At 47.3% G+C, this 24,040-nt stretch overlaps 1 protein-coding gene across 3 annotated transcripts in view; it reads right to left on the reverse strand.

The window, feature by feature from the left end:
• Positions 1-24,040, reverse strand: part of LOC129860565 (low-density lipoprotein receptor-related protein 1-like) — a 141,404-nt gene that overhangs the window by 67,434 nt on the left and 49,930 nt on the right. For all 3 annotated transcript variants that reach the window (XM_055931078.1, XM_055931077.1, XM_055931079.1), the window contains exons 3-7: positions 19,667-19,801; positions 9,079-9,198; positions 8,113-8,241; positions 7,243-7,349; positions 6,775-6,928 (exon numbers count right to left, since the gene is read on the reverse strand). In XM_055931078.1, the coding sequence (XP_055787053.1) occupies positions 6,775-6,928; positions 7,243-7,349; positions 8,113-8,241; positions 9,079-9,198; positions 19,667-19,801 (645 nt within the window). The remainder of the gene's footprint in view (positions 1-6,774; positions 6,929-7,242; positions 7,350-8,112; positions 8,242-9,078; positions 9,199-19,666; positions 19,802-24,040) is intronic.

Below are 24,040 nucleotides of genomic sequence, written 5' to 3' on the forward strand. Positions count from 1 at the left end.
AGTCCTATAGGGCGGCGCACAATAGGCCCAGCAGGGAATCCTACGCAGGGAATTCTACGCCATTAAAAAAAAGAAATTCAAATTGAAATACCTGTTAAAATTTGGATAAAACTAATTGAATGTGTCATTGAACCAATTGCACTTTATAGCAGCGATGTGTGTGGGGTCAACTTGCAAAACAAGATTTCACCAAATGGGACAAACACCCCATTAGAACCCTGCATGCAGAGTTCTGTAAGATTCTCCTACATGTCCAGAGGAAAACTACAAACACTGCATGCAGGGCAGAATTAGGCCAATATCCACTAATAATAAAAACTAAAAAAAAAAGCAATTAAGTTTTGGAAACATCTAAAATACAGTGACCCCCTCTCATATCATTACCAAGCCCTGCAATGCCAAGAGCTGAGCAAAGAAAAGAGTCCCCTCATCCGGCTGGTCCTGTTTTACTGACACACTGAAGCCTCAGAACATCCAATCAATCAGAATAAACCAAATTACAACACAGTCAAAACAAAACTACATTGCTTATTGGGAAACACAAGCACAAAGCAAAATGCAGTGCTATCTGGCCCTAAATCGACAGTACACCGTGGCTAACTATTTGACCATGGTTACTGATCAAAACCTTAGAAAAACCTTGACAAAGTACAGGCTCAGTGAGCACAGCCTTGCCATTGAGAAGGGTAGACACAGGAAAACCTGTCTCCCTGTAGAGGAAAGGCTGTGCAACCACTGCACAACAGCAGAACCTGAGACAGAGTTGCATTTCCTGACAAAATGTCAAAAATATAAAACAATTAGAGTGTGTCATTTCCCCAAATTTGAACATAACAGTATGCCAGTGGAAGAGAGGAAAGTAGCAGGTGACCCAACTGTGCTTTGTGACTCCCATGACTTCGCCTTTCAGCCAATGAAATTGCAGTAACTCCAATCGGGTAACAGAATTCCCAGTCTGAATCACTTAATATCAGTAAAAACTACACTGCTCAAAAAAATAAAGGGAACACTTAAACAACACAATGTAACTCCAAGTCAATCACACTTCTGTGAAATCAAACTGTCCACTTAGGAAGCAACACTGATTGACAATACATTTCACATGCTGTTGTGCAAATGGAATAGACAAAAGGTGGAAATTATAGGCAATTAGCAAGACACCCCCAAAAAAGGAGTGATTCTGCAGGTGGTGACCACAGACCACTTCTCAGTTCCTATGCTTCCTGGCTGATGTTTTGGTCACTTTTGAATGCTGGCGGTGCTCTCACTCTAGTGGTAGCATGAGACGGAGTCTACAACCCACACAAGTGGCTCAGGTAGTGCAGTTCATCCAGGATGGCACATCAATGCGAGCTGTGGCAAAAAGGTTTGCTGTGTCTGTCAGCGTAGTGTCCAGAGCATGGAGGCGCTACCAGGAGACAGGCCAGTACATCAGGAGACGTGGAGGAGGCCGTAGGAGGGCAACAACCCAGCAGCAGGACCGCTACCTCCGCCTTTGTGCAAGGAGGTGCACTGCCAGCGCCCTGCAAAATGACCTCCAGCAGGCCACAAATGTGCATGTGTCTGCTCAAACGGTCAGAAACAGACTCCATGAGGGTGGTATGAGGGCCCGACGTCCACAGGTGGGGGTTGTGCTTACAGCCCAACACCGTGCAGGACATTTGGCATTTGCCAGAGAACACCAAGATTGGCAAATTCGCCACTGGCGCCCTGTGTTCTTCACAGATGAAAGCAGGTTCACACTGAGCACATGAGCACATGTGACAGACGTGACAGAGTCTGGAGACGCCGTGGAGAACGTTCTGCTGCCTGCAACATCCTCCAGCATGACCGGTTTGGCGATGGGTCAGTCATGGTGTGGGGTGGCATTTCTTTGTGGGGCCGCACAGCCCTCCATGTGCTCGCCAGAGGTAGCCTGACTGCCATTAGGTACCGAGATGAGATCCTCAGACCCCTTGTGAGACCATATGCTGACACATGCACATTTGTGGCCTGCTGGAGGTCATTTTGCAGGGCGCTGGCAGTGCACCTCCTTGCACAAAGGCCACAGCTCGCATTGATGTGCCATCCTGGATGAACTGCACTACCTGAGCCACTTGTGTGGGTTGTAGACTCCATCTCATGCTACCACTAGAGTGAGAGCACCGCCAGCATTCAAAAGTGACCAAAACATCAGCCAGGAAGCATAGGAACTGAGAAGTGGTCTGTGGTCACCACCTGCAGAATCACCCCTTTTTTGGGGGTGTCTTGCTAATTGCCTATAATTTCCACCTTTTGTCTATTCCATTTGCACAACAGCATGTGAAATTTATTGTCAATCAGTGTTGCTTCCTAAGTGGACAGTTTGATTTCACAGAAGTGTGATTGACTTGGAGTTACATTGTGTTGTTTAAGTTTAGGTCCCGTGTGGCTCAGTTGGTAGAGCATGGCGCTTGCAACGCCAGGGTTGTGGGTTCAATTCCCACGGGGGACCAGGGTTCAATTCCCATGGGGGGACCAGGATGAATATGTATGAACTTTCCAATTTGTAAGTCGCTCTGGATAAGAGCGTCTGCTAAATGACGTAAATGTAATGTAAATGTAAGTGTTCCCTTTATTTTTTTTAGCAGTGTATATAACTAATTGGTAGGTCTACCATCTACCTTTACTTGTTACTTTCATTAACTTTCATTATCCCTCATGAGGGAGAGACATTTGAAAATATCTTAAAGATGTGGGTTTTTGGTAATGGAATAACAAGGCACAAGGCAATGATTAATAAACTTACAGAAGGCAAATCATTTCTCCAAAACTAAATGTAAGTGTTGATATTAGTTGTCAGGGGTTTTTATTCAACATTATTGTGTTCTGATGTGTTTCTGATACTTTAACACTTTATCTGCTAGTTGCTTGACCAGAAATCAAAGCCTTTGCTTATTCACCTTTTTTAGGATGGAAAACAGTTGAAGAATGTATACACACACGCACACACACGCACACGCACACACGCACATTCCTGCCCACTAGTAATAGCACTGTCAGGAAAACAAACCTTGTCTAATGATCAATCTTAAGTCCATATTTTCCCATTCTAATAATTGTGCCAGGGTTGTGTGCATGTGGGTGTGTCGCCCAACAGATGACAGCCCTGAGTTAACGCAGGGCCTGTGAGGACATTCAAACTGCAGGCCAGACATTCCCAAATGGCGCTCAATTCCTTTTATAACGCACTTGTTTTGACCAGAGCCTTACTTTTGACCAGCCCCATGGGGAAATAGGGCGCCGTTCGAAACAAACCCGCTGTAAAGCTGTCCAATCAGAATCAATAAATGGGAGGTGGTTTATAATGGATCGCGGCTACTGGCTAACGCGCCGAACCTTACATTATCAACAGTGTGTTGTGGTCTACTTTATTGTGGGGTCGGTACATCAAGCTGTACCATACTGTACGGCACAATGTGCCAGTTAACCCTCAGAGGGCATATTGTAACTACTCCTCTCTGGATGATATTACTGTACATCAGCCACGCTTTGATCCGTAGTGATTTAGCACCATGTCAGGGCAGCACTGTTCAGGAAGACGAACCTTTACTGGAATAGAGCTGCGCGCAGCACTTCTGCTCTGAACTTTTATGCTGCTACGAGCAGGTTTCAAAGTCGGGCGCCGCCGGGTGGCTATTGCGTCACCTCTACTGTGTGTGCGTACGTGTGTGTGTACCTCCAGTTGGAGCGGTAGGCTGGTCGAGGCTTCTTTCTATATATCTCTCCTCTCTACATCTCTCCTCTCTACATCTCTCCTCTCTACATCTCTCCTCTCTACATCTCTCCTCTCTACATCTCTCCTCTCTACATCTCTCCTCTCTACATCTCTCCTCTCTACATCTCTCCTCTCTACATCTCTCCTCTCTACATCTCTCCTCTCTACATCTCTCCTCTCTACATCTCTCCTCTCTACATCTCTCCTCTCTACATCTCTCCTCTCTACATCTCTCCTCTCTACATCTCTCCTCTCTACATCTCTCCTCTCTACATCTCTCCTCTCTACATCTCTCCTCTCTACATCTCTCCTCTCTACATCTCTCCTCTCTACATCTCTCCTCTCTCCATCTCTCCTCTCTCCATCTCTCCTCTCTCCATCTCTCCTCTCTCCATCTCTCCTCTCTCCATCTCTCCTCTCTCCATCTCTCCTCTCTCCTCTCTCCTCTCTCCTCTCTCCTCTCTCCTCTCTCCTCTCTCCTCTCTCCTCTCTCCTCTCTCCTCTCTCCATCTCTCCTCTCTCCATCTCTCCTCTCTCCATCTCTCCTCTCTCCATCTCTCCTCTCTCCATCTCTCCTCTCTCCATCTCTCCTCTCTCCATCTCTCCTCTCTCCATCTCTCCTCTCTCCATCTCTCCTCTCTCCATCTTTCCTCTCTCCATCTTTCCTCTCTCCATCTTTCCTCTCTCCATCTTTCCTCTCTCCATCTTTCCTCTCTCCATCTTTCCTCTCTCCATCTTTCCTCTCTCCATCTTTGCTCTCTCCATCTTTCCTCTCTATATATTTTTCCTCTATATCTCTACATCTTTCCTCTCTATATATTTTTCCTCTATATCTCTACATCTTTCCTCTCTATATATTTTTCCTCTATATCTCTACATCTTTTCTCTCTTTCCTCTCCATCTCTCCGCTCTCCATAGCTCTCTCTTTCCTCTCCATCTCTCCGCTCTCCATAGCTCTCTCTTTCCTCTCCATCTCTCCGCTCTCCATAGCTCTCTCTTTCCTCTCCATCTCTCCGCTCTCCATAGCTCTCTCTTTCCTCTCCATCTCTCCGCTCTCCATAGCTCTCTCTTTCCTCTCCATCTCTCCGCCCTCCATAGCTCTCTCTTTCCTCTCCATCTCTCCGCCCTCCATAGCTCTCCATCTCTCCGCCCTCCATAGCTCTCCATCTCTCCGCCCTCCATAGCTCTCCATCTCTCCGCCCTCCATAGCTCTCCATCTCTCCGCCCTCCATAGCTCTCCATCTCTCCGCCCTCCATAGCTCTCCATCTCTCCGCCCTCCATAGCTCTCCATCTCTCCCCCCTCCATAGCTCTCCATCTCTCCGCCCTCCATAGCTCTCCATCTCTCCCCCCTCCATAGCTCTCCATCTCTCCGCCCTCCATAGCTCTCCATCTCTCCGCCCTCCATAGCTCTCCATCTCTCCGCCCTCCATAGCTCTCCATCTCTCCGCCCTCCATAGCTCTCCATCTCTCCGCCCTCCACTCCCCCCTCCATAGCTCTCCATCTCTCCGCCCTCCACTCCCCCCTCCATAGCTCCCCACTCCCCCCTCCATAGCTCTCCACTCCCCCCTCCATAGCTCTCCACTCCCCCCTCCATAGCTCTCCACTCCCCCCTCCATAGCTCTCCACTCCCCCCTCCATAGCTCTCCACTCCCCCCTCCATAGCTCTCCACTCCCCCCTCCATAGCTCTCCACTCCCCCCTCCATAGCTCTCCACTCCCCCCTCCATAGCTCTCCATCTCTCCGCCCTCCACTCCCCCCTCCATAGCTCTCCACTCCCCCCTCCATAGCTCTCCACAGCTCCCCACTCCCCCCTCCACAGCTCCCCACTCCCCCCTCCACAGCTCCCCACTCCCCCCTCCACAGCTCCCCACTCCCCCCTCCATAGCTCCCCACTCCCCCCTCCATAGCTCCCCACTCCATAGCTCCCCACTCCCCCCTCCATAGCTCCCCACTCCCCCCTCCATAGCTCTCCACTCCCCCCTCCATAGCTCTCCACTCCCCCCCTCCATAGCTCTCCACTCCCCCCTCCATAGCTCTCCACTCCCCCCTCCATAGCTCTCCACTCCCCCCTCCATAGCTCTCCACTCCCCCCTCCATAGCTCTCCACTCCCCCCTCCATAGCTCTCCACTCCCCCCTCCATAGCTCTCCACTCCCCCCTCCATAGCTCTCCACTCCCCCCTCCATAGCTCTCCACTCCCCCCTCCATAGCTCCCCACTCCCCCCTCCATAGCTCCCCACTCCCCCCTCCATAGCTCCCCACTCCCCCCTCCATAGCTCCCCACTCCATAGCTCCCCCCTCCATAGCTCCCCACTCCCCCCTCCATAGCTCTCCACTCCCCCCTCCATAGCTCTCCACTCCCCCCTCCATAGCTCTCCACTCCCCCCTCCATAGCTCTCCACTCCCCCCTCCATAGCTCTCCACTCCCCCCTCCATAGCTCTCCACTCCCCCCTCCATAGCTCTCCACTCCCCCCTCCATAGCTCTCCACTCCCCCCTCCATAGCTCTCCACTCCCCCCTCCATAGCTCTCCACTCCCCCCTCCATAGCTCTCCACTCCCCCCTCCATAGCTCTCCACTCCCCCCTCCATAGCTCTCCACTCCCCCCTCCATAGCTCTCCACTCCCCCTCCATAGCTCTCCACTCCCCCCTCCATAGCTCTCCACTCCCCCCTCCATAGCTCTCCACTCCCCCCTCCATAGCTCTCCACTCCCCCCTCCATAGCTCTCCACTCCCCCCTCCATAGCTCTCCACTCCCCCCTCTATAGCTCTCCACTCCCACCTCTATAGCTCTCCACTCCCACCTCTATAGCTCTCCACTCCCACCTCTATAGCTCTCCACTCCCACCTCTATAGCTCTCCACTCCCATCTGTCTCATCGGTTTCCTCTCTCACCTTCACGAGTGTCTGTCCTAATGAAAATACAGGAGTGTGGAATAGGTAAAAAAAAGGACCGGTAGGTAGGCTCCTCGACACACAGTACAGGCTGTGCGTGTGTGTGCTTGCGTGCACGTTTATGTGTGTGTCTTCTACTCACGGTGCAGGCTGAGGGAGATGTTAATGATCCTGATGTTAGTGACCGTCTTCAGCTCTGGGATGGAGGCACACTTCAGATGGGTGTTGGCGGGCGAGTCGCCCACGTCGATCCAACAAACCGTCTCCTGGGCGTAGTTGAAATCCATGGCAGTGGTCTATTTTTGGACAAAATAATCAGGTGATGAATAATACATTGGTTTTTATAAAGCGCTTTCTCAAAACACCAAAAAGACACTTTGCAATAGTTTCAAATCCCAGAAGACATGAAACCGTTATACAACACGTATTTCCAACGGGGTCATTGGTGCAAGACAAACGGGACTTATTGAACAGAGAGGACGACAGTCGAGAGAGATAAGAGAGGCTGTGTCAAAGGGCACTAGGCTGGATACCGTCCCGGTCGATACAGTATGTGTGCCTAAACCAGCCAGGCCACAGCTTGCTAAAATTCTTCCAGGGAAAGGCTCACCTGGTTGGTGCTTATGGCTGGGAGGCGGGTCGGCATGCCGCTCAGAGACGTACAGCGGATGTCATTTAGGTTTGTGATCAGCAGCACCGGCAGCTGCTCCACAGGATCTGAGAGAGGGAGAAGAGAAGAGAGAGGGAGAAAGAGGAGGAGGAAGAGAGAGAGAGAGGAGGAGGAGGAGGAGTAAGAGAGAGAGAGAGAGGAGGAAGAGAGAGAGAGAGGAGGAGGAGGAGTAAGAGATAGAGAGAGAGGAGGAAGAGAGAGAGAGAGGAGGAGGAGGAAGAGAGAGAGGAGGAGGAAGAGAGAGAGAGAGAGAGAGAGAGAGAGAGAGGAGGAGAAGAGAGAGAAGGAGGAGGAAGAGAGAGAGAGAGAGAGAGGAGAAGGAGGAAGAGAGAGAGAGAGAGAAAGAGAGAGAGAGAGGAGAAGAGAGAGGAGGAGGAGAGAGAGGAGGAAGCGAGAGAAGGAGGAGAAGGAGGAAGAGAGAGAGAGAGAGAGAGAGGAGGAAGATAGAGAGAGAGAGAGAGAAAGAAGGGAGCGAGAGAGAGAAAGGGGAAGAAAGGTCACAGACTCATTGCATCTGTCTGACATCTCATCCCTGTAAATTAAATTGTAACAGCGTTACAGACTGTCACACCATGCAAATCTGATTCCCCCACTATAACACAGCATGACAAGACTGCAAATAACAGACTCAAAGAGAAAAAAAATAAACTGAATCGCAATTATTCATTTTTGATATTTGAAATAAAGTCTAGCTTTGCTCTTTGGCAAGTTAGCACATGTAGACCTCACATCTGCACAATATGTTAATGTTACCCAGGAGGCTGTGGTGTGCGTGTGTGTGGTTGAATGCTCTGTGTGTGTGTGTCTCACCATTCTTGGCCTTGCAGGAGCGGTTGTCTGGCTGCAGTAGGTAGCCCTCCACACAGCTGCAGGTGTAGGAGCCCTCGTTGTTGGAGCATGTCTGACTGCAGGTCCTGTACACACTGCATTCGTTGAAATCTGAGGAGGCAGGCAGGGCACAGTCAGCCAGTGAGTCAGCGAGTGAATCGCTCAGCCAGTGAGTCAGCGAGTGAATCGCTCAGCCAGTGAGTCAGCGAGTGAATCAGTGAGTGAAGTGAATGAGTCAGTCAGTCAGCAAGTGAATCAGTCAGTCAGCAAGTGAATCAGTGAGTGAATGAGTCAGCCAGTCAGCCAGTCAGCCAGTCAGCGAGTCAGCCAGTCAGTGAGTCAGCCAGTCAGTGAGTCAGCCAGTCAGTGAGTCAGCCAGTCAGTGAGTCAGCCAGTCAGTGAGTCAGCCAGTCAGTGAGTCAGCCAGTCAGTGAGTCAGCCAGTCAGTGAGTCAGCCAGTCAGTGAGTCAGCCAGTCAGTGAGTCAGCCAGTCAGTGAGTCAGTGAGTCAGCCAGTCAGTGAGTCAGCGAGTGAATCAGGCAGCCAGTCAGTGAGTCAGCGAGTGAATCAGGCAGCCAGTCAGTGAGTCAGCGAGTGAATCAGGCAGCCAGTCAGTGAGTCAGCGAGTGAATCAGGCAGTCAGTCAGTGAGTCAGCGAGTGAATCAGGCAGTCAGTCAGTGAGTGAGTCAGCGAGTGAATCAGTCAGTCAGTCAGTGAGTCAGCGAGTGAATCAGTCAGTCAGTCAGTGAGTCAGTGAGTGAATCAGTCAGTCAGTGAGTCAGTGAGTGAATCAGTCAGTCAGTCAGTGAGTCAGCGAGTGAATCAGTCAGTCAGTGAGTCAGCGAGTGAATCAGTCAGTCAGCCAGTCAGCCAGCCACTGGTCAGGCCTGGGACTGTTTTCATAGGGCTACTGTAACTGCATGAATATGGCCAGGTGTCGGTCTCACCTTTGCATGTCTTTCCGTCCTGGCTGACTTCATAGCCGACGTTGCAGTAACACTTGGGCCCTTGGTGCGTCACAGAGCAGTTTCCTGTGCAGCCATGGTTGGCACAGTCTGGTCCAAGCTCTACCACACAGAGAGAGAGACAGGGGGTCCCAATGAGAACAAACACATGGAAGGAAACCTGGCTGGAACCAAATGGAATGGTGCACGCACGCACGCACCAGCTGGCTCCAGCAGACCAGCTGGCGGGAGTGTTTATGGACTTATTCGATCTCTCCCTTTCCCAGTCTGCTGTCCCCACTTGCTTCAAGATGTCCACCATTGCTTTCTTGGGGGCAGGAACAAAGGTAACTGAACTAAATGACTATCGCCCCATAACATTCACCTCTGTCATCATGAAGTGCTTTGAGAGGATATTTAAGGACCAAATCACCTCTACCTGACACCCACTTCAATTTGCTTACTGCCCCAAAAGATCCACAGACGATGCAATCGCTGCCCTATCTGGACAAGAGGAATACCTATGTAAGAATGCTGTTCATTGACTATAGCTCAGCATTCAGCACCATAGTGCGCTCCAAGCTCATCACCCCGCCCAATTGGGTCCTGGACTTCCTGACGGGCCGCCCCTAGGTGGTGAAGGTAGGAAACAACACCTCTACTTCGCTTATCCTCAACACAGGGGCCCCACAAGGGTGCGTTATCAGCCCTCTCCTGTACTCTGTTCAACCATGACTGCGTGGCCATGCCGGCCTCCAACTCAATTATCAAGTTTGTAGACGACACAACAGTAGTAGGCCTGATTACCAACAATGACGAGACAACCTACAGGGATGAGGTGAGGACCCTGGGAGAGTGGTGCCAGGAAAATAACCCCCCCCCCAAAAAAAGAAGAGTTGATTGTGGACTTCAGGAAACAGCAGAGGGAGAAAGCCCCATCCACATAGACGGGATCACAGTGGAGAAGGTGGAATGCTTTAAGTTCCTCGGCATACACATCACTGACAATTTGAAATGGTCCACCCACACAGACAGTGTGGTGAAGGCACAGCAGCGCCTCTTCAACCTCAGGAGGCTGAAGAAATCGGTCTTGGCACCTAAAAACCTCAAACTTCTACAGATGCACAATTAAGAGCATTGTGTCGGGCTGTATCACCGTGTCGGGCTGTATCACCGCCTGGTACGGCAACTGCACCACCCACAAATGTAAACGCTCTCAAGAGGGTGGTGCGGTCTGCCCAACGCATCACCGGTGACAAACTACCTACCCTCCAGGACACCTACAGCATCCAATGTCACAGGAAGGCCAAAAAGATCAAGGACCACAACCACCCGAGCCAAGGCCTGTTCACCGCACTATCATCCAGAAGGCGAGGTCAGTACAGGTGCAAAGCTGGGGCCGAAAAACAGCTTCTATCTCAAGACCATCAGACTGTTAAATAGCCATCACTAGCCGGCTAACACCCGGTTACTCAACCCTGCACCTTAGAGGCTGCTGCCCTATATACATAGACATGGAATCACTGACCACTTTAATAATGGAACACTAGTCACTGTAATAATGTTTACATACTGCTTTACTCATTTCATATGTATATACTGTATTCTATTCTACTGTATTTTAGTCAATGCCACTCCGACATTGCTCGTCCTAATATTTATATATTTCTAAATTCCATTCTTTTACTTTTAGATTTGTGTATATTATTGTGTGTTGTTAGATATTACTGCACTGTTGGAGCCAGGATGTGACCGATACAATTGGATTTGACACACACACACACCCACCCCACAGTCTCCTGGGTCATTTGAGGCCCTGATCGACAGAAAGGAAAACCCCAACCTTCCTCCCAGAGATGGAATAATGGGGGTATGCAGAAAACGGGGTTAACCCAGAGATATACAGTACGGTCACCCTACCTGATCTCCACAGAGTTATGGGTGTGTGAGTGTATGTAATCTCCCACTACAGGCTCATACAGTAGATGCTGATATGAAGCGACACAGCAGTCTCCGCCCGCTGCAGTCTTCAGCATGCTTCCTGAGAACAATCTCAAACAGCCCTGATCAAAAAGGCAGGTATGAGAGATGTGGCCACATACAGCACGGCGTCTGTCAGAGAAGACTGCAGTGCATCAGCAAAGAACTGCCAAGAAACACAGATAACCACACGCGCAAGGAAGTGAGATGGAACACTCTCCGAGTCGGAGCATCATCACCAAGATTGCAGAGCATGGAATCCTCAAATAACCCCATTTCCGAGATAAGTAAACATGTGGCACCAAAACAGACTATACGATCTTACGCAGTAAGAGTAGAACAGCAGACTATACGATCTTACGCAGTAAGAGTAGAACAGCAGACTATACGATCTTACGCAGTAAGAGTAGAACAGCAGACTATACGATCTTACGCAGTAAGAGTAGAACAGCAGACTATACGATCTTACGCAGTAAGAGTAGAACAGCAGACTATACGATCTTACGCAGTAAGAGTAGAACAGCAGACTATACGATCTTACGCAGTAAGAGTAGAACAGCAGACTATACGATCTTACGCAGTAAGAGTAGAACAGCAGACTATACGATCTTACGCAGTAAGAGTAGAACAGCAGACTATACGATCTTACGCAGTAAGAGTAGAACAGCAGACTATACGATCTTACGCAGTAAGAGTAGAACAGCAGACTATACGATCTTACGCAGTAAGAGTAGAACAGCAGACTATACGATCTTACGCAGTAAGAGTAGAACAGCAGACTATACGATCTTACGCAGTAAGAGTAGAACAGCAGACTATACGATCTTACGCAGTAAGAGTAGAACAGCAGACTATACGATCTTACGCAGTAAGAGTAGAACAGCAGACTATACGATCTTACGCAGTAAGAGTAGAACAGCAGACTATACGATCTTACGCAGTAAGAGTAGAACAGCAGACTATACGATCTTACGCAGTAAGAGTAGAACAGCAGACTATACGATCTTACGCAGTAAGAGTAGAACAGCAGACTATACGATCTTACGCAGTAAGAGTAGAACAGCAGACTATACGATCTTACGCAGTAAGAGTAGAACAGCAGACTATACGATCTTACGCAGTAAGAGTAGAACAGCAGACTATACGATCTTACGCAGTAAGAGTAGAACAGCAGACTATACGATCTTACGCAGTAAGAGTAGAACAGCAGATTATACGATCTTACGCAGTAAGATTGAGTAGAACAGCAGCAAAACGGGAGGACAGTATAGTATCGCACAGGAAGTGGAATCTTCTCAGTCAGTGTTCAACAATGGTCTGAACGAGAGGGAAGGGACGTATACACCACAGCCCTGTCCAACCATGCTGAGGGGACAGCCAGAGCTGAAAGGGTACCATTAGCGGCATGGCAGACCCGTTGGGGCTGGCCAGAGGAGAGAGCAGAGAAAACCGGGGTTGGACCACTGAAGGGTCCTCGTTATGTAAAGCCTGTGGGGCACCCGGGGCTACAATGGCCCTTTTGTGTGGTCTCGCTGAGAGGAAGAGCCGCAGGCTAACACTGTGTGCCCCGGATCACACCTATTCACTGAAACCCACTGTGCCAAATGACCAACACTAACATTCACACAGAGGCAAACCGTGCCAATGCGAGCCAGGGTGCTGCCTCTCCAAGCCAACATCAGCCCCAGGCCACCACCTCACCATCCTTCAGAGCCTCTAGCTTTAACCATCACAATCAGTACTGCAATATGTAGATATTGTCCGAAGAACCTCAATTTCAAGCGGTCTCTCATCTAAACATACACTACCGTTCAAAAGTTTGGGGTCACTTGGAAATGGCCATGCTTTTGAGAGAAAAGCGAATTTTTTGTCCATTAAAATAACATAAAATTGATCAGAAATACAGTGTAGACATTGTTAATGTTGTAAATGACTATTGTGGCTGGAAACGGCAGAATGTTTATGGAATATCTACAGAGGCCTATTATCAGCAACCATCACTCCTGTGTTCCAATGGCACGTTGTGTTAGCTAATCCAAGTTGATCATTTTAAAAGGCTAATTGATCATTAGAAAACCCTTTTGCAATTATGTTAGCACAGCTGAAAACTGTTGTTCTGATTAGAGAAGCAAAAAAACTGGCCTTCCTTAGACTGGTTCGATTACAGGCTCAAAATGGCCAGAAACAAAGACCTTTCTCCTGAAACCTGTCAGTCTATTCTTGTTCTGAGAAATGAAAGCTATTCCATGCGAGAAATTGCCTAGAAACTGAAGATCTCGTACAACGCTGTGTACTACTCCCTTCCCAGAATAACACAAACTGGCTCTAACCAGAATAGAAAGAGGAGTGGGAGGCCCCGGTGCACAACTGAGCAAGAGGACAAGTACATTAGAGTGTCTAGTCTGAGAAACAGACGCCTCACAAGTCCTCAACTGGCATCTTCATTAAATAGTACCCGCAAAACACCAGTCTCAAAAAACAACACTCTCAGGGAACGAGTCAGAAATGGAATACATGCATGCAGAGTCAGTGGTTGTGGCCATAGAATTACTATAGAATGGAATTGTGTTTGTTGTGCCCCACAGAGAGGAGATGAGAGCAGAATACCATAGAAATAGATATACTTCTATTGCTTTCATTTCCATACAGAACACTGCAACGAATAGACATTTTTCACAGGACATGGAGTGTTACTAAGTCAACAGCACCAGTAGTCAAACAGGCACCAGTCAACAACAGCAGTCTTCTTTCAGCCATTTAGCCAGGGTTAATGACCTGAGGAAACACGTCACACTGTTGTCTTAAGTCAGTGTTCAACAAGCATACCGCACAAACACACACCAGCCTGAAGTGCTCAACAAGCATGTCAGAACGTCGACAGTGATCCTTTTAGTTCCACCGAGGATGGGCCGGCATAAGCCCTCTCACTAATCTAAATGTCTAGAAAACAACTTAGAGAGCACATGGATGGACTACAGGGGGGGGGGGGGGGGGGGGGGGCAGGGAGAGTTGTCTATGAATTCTAGTGTCAGGGGTTAGGGAGACTTGTCTATTAGTATGCGATGTGTGAGCCTGAACCACACACACACACGAGTATGTGAGTGGAGTGGAGCGAGGAGCGGAGCATGCCCAATTTGACTGGAGCGGAGCGAGATTCCTCAGCCTTCTCTCCCGCTCCAATAGCACTCACTTCACGAGCTCAGGGCATGCCCCGGCCCAGCATGCATTTGTAGTCTACTTGTGTGCTGCTATAGTCCCTTGCTTTATCTACTGTCATGGAGTTCACTAAATATTTTCATTAAGAAACAGATAAAACAGACAGGTGTTAAATCAAAGCGACTTACAAAGATGAGGAGCAAGAGCGGGAGTGTGGTGATGTAGTGTCCACAACTAAATAATCATTGTGGGATCTGAAAAGACACATATCCCGAAATCATGATCGGCGTACTTACTACTGTACGTGCACATGCTAGGTGAAACAAACGAGATGGGTAGATAACTGTGTCAATGTAGCAAAGTATTTATAAACAAAATCAGATCTCTTAAGTTTCCTTCATTTTGTTCTATTATCTACACAATAGGCCATAATATTGGCATATTCCAATATTTCAAGAAGCTTTCCGTTTTGATTGGGTTATTTTTCCTAAAAATCTTCAGGCCTACCTAGAATAAAACATTAAAAAAGAAACTTTGTATCCGTGCCCAGCCTGGCAAGAATGGCCCGGAGGGTGTTTAGCATCCACAATGGCTCTGCAAGTGTGGAGAGGATATTCTCTAATGCTGGCCTGCTCTCCAGGCACCATCGCATGAGCCTGAAGCCACAGCCAAACCGGTGTTTCTAAAAAGGAATTCAAAAGGCACTGTAGACTGAGCCTAAGACATTTTTCATTTCATTTGTATTTCATTCTAAGTAAGTCACAGCCTATATTCGCAATTTATAGACTAATGATTTAATGCAACTAAATGTTGTTTAAATGCTGAGTGCTTTAGGTCCCTACCGGCCTATTGTGTTGCACTCGCAATGCTTGACGATGTATTTCTTTGTAGGCTATAGCCTTGAAATAATATAAGCTGAATAATTAATTTCCGTTCTTTCTTAGGCTCCCCGTCTGGCTCCTACCTATTTAGAGTGTTTATATGCTGTTTAATAGGACATGTAGCCTATTGAAATGATGAGCGTATCTTACATTCACCATTCCATGTTTATTATAATACATTTCACTCAAATCATATGGATTTGTTCCAATACTTCAAAAGCAATTGGTAGGCCCAGGTAGTCACAAAAATTGCTGGGTGTTGGTTAAATTGTAAATTTAATGAATGGGGAGCCATTTTTCTTTTTTCTGTGAGCAAAGGAGCGGGATTTCCGACCGCTGAACCACACAGACACGCACAGAGAGAGAGTAGGTGAGTGATGCTGAGTGCTCTCCCAAACAGGGAAGCACAGAGGAGGAAACATATACAAGTTTGATGTTTCCTCCACCTCCAGACAAACAGGCCAGTTCCAGGGCCTCTGATCAACATTTCAACTCACAAGCCCTGAACTAGGTGGGGTGAACTAGGTGGGGTGAAAGGGACAGACAAGGACAGGGCCCTGACCAGGTATCAGTACACTAGCGTCTCCATCCTATTTCACAACCTTCATTACTTCTAAGACTCTTTTCCTACCCCAGCAGACCTATTGATCGCATCCACATCCATTCCCTGCTACATCAATCTATACTGTAAACTGACTGGCTGGCTGGCTTGTTGACTGAAGGAGACGGCATGTGATTCAGCGGGCATGTTCTATTGGCTTCTGTATAAGTGACACTTAGCAGTGAGGAAGCTGCAGCGTCTACCTGTCCTTTCATCTAGGCCAGCCCAGGGTCGAGACATTCCTAACCCTCCACTCTGCTCCGTCAGTCTCTGCCTGGTCTGGAGACATGCCCGGACATGACCCTGTCCTAATCCTCCACCTGGACAGTGCCACAAATGGCACCCTATTCCCTATGCGGTGCACTACTTCCGACCAGGTCCCATATGGCTCTGGTCAAAAGTAGTGAGCTGGGGAATAGGGGTGCCATTTTCTGGAGCACAGTTTCCATGTATTCGATGACATTCCCGAGTCCGTTCCAGCCATTATTATGAGCCGTCCTCCCCTCAGCAGCCTCCACTGGTGTAGGCCGTTGTTTGCCGTCTCCGTAGAGAAAGGGGGAGAGCCAGAGTGAAGAGCAAACAGACCCAAACACTGGCAGTATGTGCTAAACACACAGAAGGATTAACTAATAAGAGTAGCAAACAGCCACAGACTGGCTCATGTACGCATGCATACTAATGACTGTACACATGAATGGACAAAGCCATCGATCACGTGATACCAGTGGAGGCTGCTGAGGGGAGGACTGGCGTCAAACACCTGGAAACCAACGTTGGATAGATTTGATACCATTCCACCTCTTCTGCTCCAGCCATTACCACGAGCCCGTCCTCCCAAATGAACGTGCCACCAACCTCCTGTGCGTGACACCGTTCAGTCCTGTGCAGAGACTCAATAGCACATTGAAGCCAAATACAGTTGGTTAAGATGGCGTCTCATGGAGCCCTACTGTAACATACGCAGTTTGAGCTACTCCAGGTAGTGACGTTGCAGGCTAGCTCAGTCCCTCTCACTGACTAACTCAAATTGACGGCTGCCCGGGGTACTGCTGGGTGCCATTAGCAACTCAATACCCTTATACAGTTGCGGCCAAATATATTGGCACCCTTGCACTTCTCTTTAATAATTTCCCATTTCTCCTAAAATAAGTTGACATTGAAGAAAAACTGTTGGTCTTCACACCTTGTTATTTGGTTTTTCAACATTGCAGAACCAATTATATACTGTTACGTTAAGTTTACAATTTTTATTTCGAAAATAAAAGACAAAAGTATTGGCACCCCATAGCTAGTACTTGGTTGCACAGCCTTTGGCCAAGCTAACTGCCAACAAATGCTCATTGTAGCTATAATAAGCTTGGTGCACCTTTCTACGAGCACTCTTCAGCAGACCACATTTCAGCTCGAGTCATAGGTCATGGATGCGATTAAGATCTGGACTCGGACACTGTCCACTCCAGAGTTTCATCTTGTACCAATACAGAGTGCTTTTGATGTGCGTTTGGGGTCGTTGTCCTACTAGAAGACCCACAGCCTTCAAACAGAGACAGTTTTTGGACACCGGGTTGACCATTGAACATTTCATCAGATCTTGCACAGAGTCAAGGCGTCCAGTCCCAAAGCAACGCATTATCCAACCTTCCACACACACACACTAGCGCGAGGGCACACATGCACAACCTAGACTGTTCACGCATACAGAAAAACACCAGCACTAATATTAACAGCATACAGGCTAATCTTTTGATTCCGTTAACTAGCCTGCAACACTCTGATCTTATCTTCACCAACAATCCAGGAATGAAAAGTGATAACAGGATGGGGCTAGTGGGTCATAAACCCAGCTTTACAACACTGTACGGCCTAGTTCCTGACTAGCCAGATATACAGAGCAACGTGACGCAACACAACCATAACGACAAGACAATAAACTAATTCTGCTCCCAGAATCGAGCATACAAATTAATATGATGACTTTTCAAAATCTCTTGCCTCAAGTAGGTTGCCGGTGCTTTCAATCGATTTTCCTTTCAAAATGACTGGAATTTATTATTGGTCCCAGGTCTGTTGGTGCCGTCTTGCCAATGACCATAAGAGCAAAAACAGATCAGGCTATAAAGAAGGGCGTGCATAAATCATGGAGGGTTTCCATTGTGGAATTTGGAGCAGAGAGGGACACTACCCTGACCCCATTCTCTTTCCCTGTCAATTAAACACTAGTGTGGAGATTATATGAGAGGCCTTGCCCACTTACTGGCCTCTTCTGTGTAGGTAGGTGTAGAGCGAGAGAGAGAGAGCGAGAAAGAGCGAGAGAGAGAGAGAGAGAGAGCGCGCTGTCGTAAGTTCTTTAAATGTTCAGAGATGTGTGTGTGAAAGCCTCAGCTGCCCAGTAACACAGTAGACAGGACAAAACCTGGCCATAACCCACATTTAAAACACCCTTCCACCACCCCTCAACCTCCCACACCCAGCTCCACCATATTACCCTGTCACTCAAATGGATTATAAAATGTTGCGATAACTTCCTCCCTTGCCTGCCTCCTACTCTGGCTCCCTCACTCCCCTTGTCAACAACTTCTGGATAATTCTTTGAACACAGCGAATGACAGAAGCGCGCTTTGACACATCGGCACCAGGCTAGGGTCCACTTGGATTGCGCAAGCCGGCCGTTTGTTCAAGCAAACACTGGGATGCTTGTGAAATGGTGAGGCTTTTCATGAAATTGGGAGGCTCACACACACACACTCAAACAACGTCGCAGCAGAAAGTTCTGGCAAACACACTGTCACTGGTGTGTGTGTGGTAGTCCATCCTCACGGGGACAGATGGACCGGCATGCTCGACCCGGGACAGGCGCTGCGGGTCATGTCTCGATGACATCGGCAGAACGTTGCGCAAGGCAGGGAATCTGTCCTTTAACCTACTTCACACAAATGTCACTTCAACTCTTATCTTCCCCCCCATTTCTGCTCAATGTGTTCCTGCTAGAATTCTAGTAAGCCGGATTATGAACACATAAAACTTAAGCAGAATTGTAAACACAAAACTAAAGCGGAAGTAATAAACACATAAAAAAAAGAGGATTTATAAATGCATAAAACAAAAAGAAATAAAGAGGCCATATCTTTCTTGGTATAATATAGCTAGGACTGTGTGTATCTGTCAGTTCTAATGTGTACTGGTCTTTGCAGAGCCCGTCGGTGTTCTAGGACGTTGGTCCGCAGAGACCCGTTTGTTTGGCGTCAATATTTGTTGTTGGGGAACGCACCAAACCAATAAAAACATGTCCCAGTATAATAGAAACACCATGACATCAAAAATGTTTGACTAATATCACTCAATTTCAGCTTTATGAATCCTCTGTTCTCGTCCTTTATCTCTCCAGTACACCCCCCCCCCCCCCAAACTGTAATCTCTTCTCTTTTCCAATAAACACCGTCTTCCTCCATCAGCTGCTTTAATGAGATGGCCTCCGTTATCACAATGGCTCCTCTTCTCTCTGGGGGAAAAAAGTCATTAATTTATCAAATCAGGCCCTAGAGGCCCTAAATCAGCCCAGGCTCTGAGGCCACTTCCCCGGCTCTGGCTGGCAGAGCGGAGCATTTATCCAGACAGCCAACCGGGCCGACAGAAAGGAGGAGAATCCCATCATCAAATCCAATCCCTGATATTAATTAGAGCCATAGAGAGGACATTATTGAGGCTTCTCATTGTGGAACCAGACAAAAAGATAAGAGCCACACAGAGGGGACATATTGGCTGTCTGAAATAGCCTCCTATTTCCTGGCCAAAAGTAATGCACTATATGGGAAATCCGTTGTCATTTCAGACAGCTATTGAGTTCACAGTGTCGTGTTGTGGAACCAGACAGAAAAGGAACACAGTCACTGGCTGCAACAGGATTGGCTGGCCCAGCGTTCTGTAGGAACTAGGAAGGACCCCAGAAAGCTGCGCGCCTGTTTGTGTGCGTTACCTCGACAGTGTGGCCCCTCGTCCCAGCCATCAGTGCAGTCAGGGCTCCCATCACACAGCCTGCTCATGTGGACACACACATCTGTCCCCAGACACTCAAACTCATTGGCCGGACACCGGGACACTCTGTGTGGACCTGCAACACAAAATGCACAGCAGACAGACATACACATTAGTCCGAGATCAAAAAGTACCACAGGAACGAGTAAAAGTCGTAGGATGGCACCCTGCAAACACGACTACATTTACAAATATCAGCTTAAAACACATCCTCAAAACGAATCAGGGACTTTTCAAAATGTTTCAAAATGTGTTCAAAAGACGAGAACATCTTCAAAAAGGGTAAATCAGAGTGTCATTCAGCCAGTCGGCCTCAGCCAGACCGCTATAGAGAAGTGTTTAGTGTTAAATAGGTCGTGCCAGGCTGTAGCCTCACCATTCATTGGGCGTGCTGTGATAAGTAGTGGACTGACGGCAGTGTATTAGGCCGGCAGGGGCATCTAGCGGTTCGCGTTTCCTTTGTCAAGACTTGGGCCACGAGCTGACCGTACAGAACAGCTCTGTATATTGCTTAAAGATCGTCGTGTTGCCACGGCGCTGAGAGGATCTTAGAGCTCCTAGCTGCTGTTTTTTTGTTCTGCTCTTTAACAGAAAATAAACATGTCGACGTACCTGTTCCCGCAGGCACACACGGTAAGTTAGAATTCAAAACCACATCCCTAACAACGAACGTCAAAAAGAAAAACGCTTGTTAGATGGGACCAAAGTTCTGTGTACAGGGAAACACACTGAATAAAAAACTCAATTTCAGACAAGAACGCTTTGTCATGAAACGAAAACAGTGACAAAGGAATATTGTATATTACAGTCAACAATGGTAAAGAATACCAAGTGGTCTCTATCTCTCTCTATCTTCCTCTCCAGAAGAAACTAGGATTTCTCATCTGTCTCTCTCTCTGTTTTTGCCTCCCTCTCAACTCAGTGGGCTTTATTGGCATGGGAAACATGTTTACATTGCCAAAGCAAGTGAAATATATAAAACAAAAGTTAAATAAACAAAATGTACAGTAAACATTACACTCACAAAAGTTCCAAAAGAATAAAGATATTTCAAATGTCATATGTCTATATACAGTGCTGTAATGATGCGCAAATAGTTAAAGTACAAAAAGGGAAAATAAATAAATATGGGTTGTATTTACAATGGTGTTTGTGCTTCACTGGTTGCCCTTTTCTTGTGGCAACAGGTCACAAATCTTGCTGCTGTGATGGCACACTGGTATTTCACCCAATAGATATGGGAGTTTATCAAAATTGGATTTGTTTTTTCAAATTCTTGTGGATCTGTGTAATCTGAGGGAAATATGGGTCTCTAATATGGTCATACATTTGGCAGGAGGTTAGGAAGTGCAGCTCAGTTTCTACCTCCTTTTGTGGACAGTGTGCACATAGCCTGTCTTCTCCTGAGAGCCAGGTCTGCCCACTGAGTCTGTACATAGTCAAAGATTTCCTTAATTTTGGGTCAGTCACAGTGGTCAGGTATTCTGCCACTGTGTACTCTTTTTAAAGCTAAATAGCATTCTAGTTTGCTCAGGTTTTTGTAAAATCTTTCCAATGTGTCAAGTAATTCTCTTTTTGTTTTCTCATGATTTGTTTGGGTCTAATTGTGTTGCTGTTCTGGAGCTCTGTGGGGTCTGTTTGTGTTCGTGAACAGAGCCCCAGGACCAGCTTGCTTGCTCTTCTCCAGGTTCATCTCTCGGTAGGTGATGTCTTTGTTAAGGAACATTTGGGAATCGCTTCCTTTTGTTGTACATTTTTGGGGGATTTTGATAATTAGCAGGTATCAGCCTAATTCTGCTCTGCATGCATTATTTGGTGTTTTACGTTGTACACTGAGGATTGTTTTTGCAGAATTCTGCATGCAGTCTCTCAATTTGGTGTTTGGTGTTTGTCCCATTTTGTCAAATTCTTGGTTGGTGAGCGGACCCCGGACCTCACAACCATAAAGGGCAATGGGTTCTATAACTAATTCAAGTATTTTTAGCCAGATCCTAATTGGTATGTCAAATTTTATATTCCTTTTGATGGCATAGAAGGCCCTTCTTGTCTTGTCTCTCAGACCGTTCACAGCTTTGTGGAAGTTACCTGTGGCGCTGATGTTTAGGCCAAGGTATGTATAGTTTGTGTGCTCTAGGGCAACGGTGTCTAGAGGGAATTTGTATTCGTGGTCCTGGCGACTGGACTTTTTTTGGAAGACCATTATTTTTGTCTTACTGATATTTACTGTCAGGGCCCAGGTCTGACAGAATCTGTGCAGAAGATCTAGGTGCTGCTGTAGCCCCTCCTTGGTTGGGGACAGAAGCACCAGATCAGCAAACAGTAGACATTTGACTTCAGATTCTAATAGGGTGAGGCTGGGTGCTGCAGACTGTTCTATTGCCCTCGCCAATTCATTGATATACATGTTGAAGAGGGTGGGGCTTAAGCTGCATCCCTGTCTCACCCCCTGGCCCTGTGGAAAGAAATTTGTGTTTTTTGCCAATTTAACCACACACTTATGTGTACATGAATGTTATAATGTCGTACGCCCCCCCCCCCCCCCCCCCCCCCTCTCCATCACCCCTTTCCATCAATTTGTATAGCAGACTCTCATGCCAAATTGAGCCCACATCTTTTTTGAAATCAACAAAGCATGAGAAGACTTGGCCTTTGTTATGGTATGGTTTGTTTGTCAATTAGGGTGTGCAGGGTGAATACATGGTCTGTTGTATGGTAATTTGGGAAAAAAGCTGAGAACGATGTTAAGAGTTTTAAGTATAGCTAATTGGAATTTGTGGTCTGTATATGATATCATTTCATTTAGCATATCATCAACCCCACAGGCCTTTTTGGGTTGGAGGGTTTGTATTTTGTCCTGTAGAGAGAGAGCGAATGACAGAGCGAGCGAGAGAGCGAGAGAAAGCCTTGCCTCCTGCGCAGGAGAAGAAGAAAACATTAGCTTTGGAGTGTCTTGCAAGGTTTGGATTTCATAAGAATAGTTCTGAAACTGTTATTTTCATTGAGGTGAGGTCAAGTACAACCAGGTGTTTGAATAAAACACGCTACAAGTGCCCGAGGACATCACTAGTAGCCAGTTTGAAATGCATCCTTTTCCATTTACGAGCCTTTACGACATTCATGGAGAGTTCTCAGTCTATCATAGCTACAGCCACCACAGAAGGTAGTCACATTTCACAGTCACTGTGCCTCCACCACAGAAATGTCTACGTAGACGCCGCTCTACTTCAGCGTAGTACTACAGCTGGCTCAGCACCAGTGCCGCAGGTACCTTTAGATAGAATGAAATACCTCAATAGTATTTGAATGTAGACGCAGTTCTACCACAGTAATGCGCCGGGCTCAGCAATGGAACAGCATGTAGTCTTAGTTAGACATAATAAAATAGCTCAATATAAATCTCTGCAAGTAGATCAGCCACTGCAGGGGACACTGCCTCATACCCAGACTTCCCACCACCTTGTCCTCTCAACGCTCCTGCTTTACATTCAATCAACTCTGAGCCTAGCCATTTCACAATAGACTGCAGGATATGGAATAAACTAGCTAGCCCACAGAATGGATCTGTTTGGCAACACTCCAAACCCGGTGCAGGACACGCTGTTGATTTACTGTTGTCCCAAGCAGTTGTCCATTGCAATCAAATGGCCTAGGAAAAACTAGATATAGCGGGTAATAAGAATGTCAGAATCCTCTCTAAGCCCGAAAGGTCTGCGTAAGACCTAAGAGTTGCCGGAGGAAAGTAAACAGAAAGGAAAATGAGGAATTGAATAGCAGGGAGCAGGACACAAGACAACCATACCGGATTACACAGTGACTTTAAGATGAGGATAATAAACGGTGGCCTCTGGCCTGTCTGTTACAGTCTGGGAAGTTGTTGGCCGTCTATTGAGTGACACAGACCAACTCCCACACCACACAGGCAACGCCTGCCTAGTCACTTCCTCCTTGATCTGTCAGTGGCACCGGTCAGCACATTGCTGTGCAGCAGTGTCAAAGGGAGACTGATCGAGAGCTTCCGGCCTTGCCTTCCGCCACCTCGGGCTCTAGAAAAACACAATTCTGGTTCGAAGCCAAGACAAGCATTTCTTACAACATTCTCGCCATGAAAAATGGCTATATTCCTTATAACAATCCGGTATCAATTAACATAATGTGATCCCTGCGACTATTTTCTCTTTGAATGTTGATTGGCTCATGCTTCCTAATGAACAACAGTTACAGATTAGAAAGTACTGAAAATACAACATTAGACAGGGGAGTGCAGTGTGATCACTGCACAATACACATGGTTTAATTCACAATCCATTCCTGTAAC

The sequence above is a fragment of the Salvelinus fontinalis genome, chromosome 8 (genome assembly GCF_029448725.1).
Source record: "Salvelinus fontinalis isolate EN_2023a chromosome 8, ASM2944872v1, whole genome shotgun sequence".
Lineage (NCBI taxonomy): Eukaryota > Metazoa > Chordata > Actinopteri > Salmoniformes > Salmonidae > Salvelinus > Salvelinus fontinalis.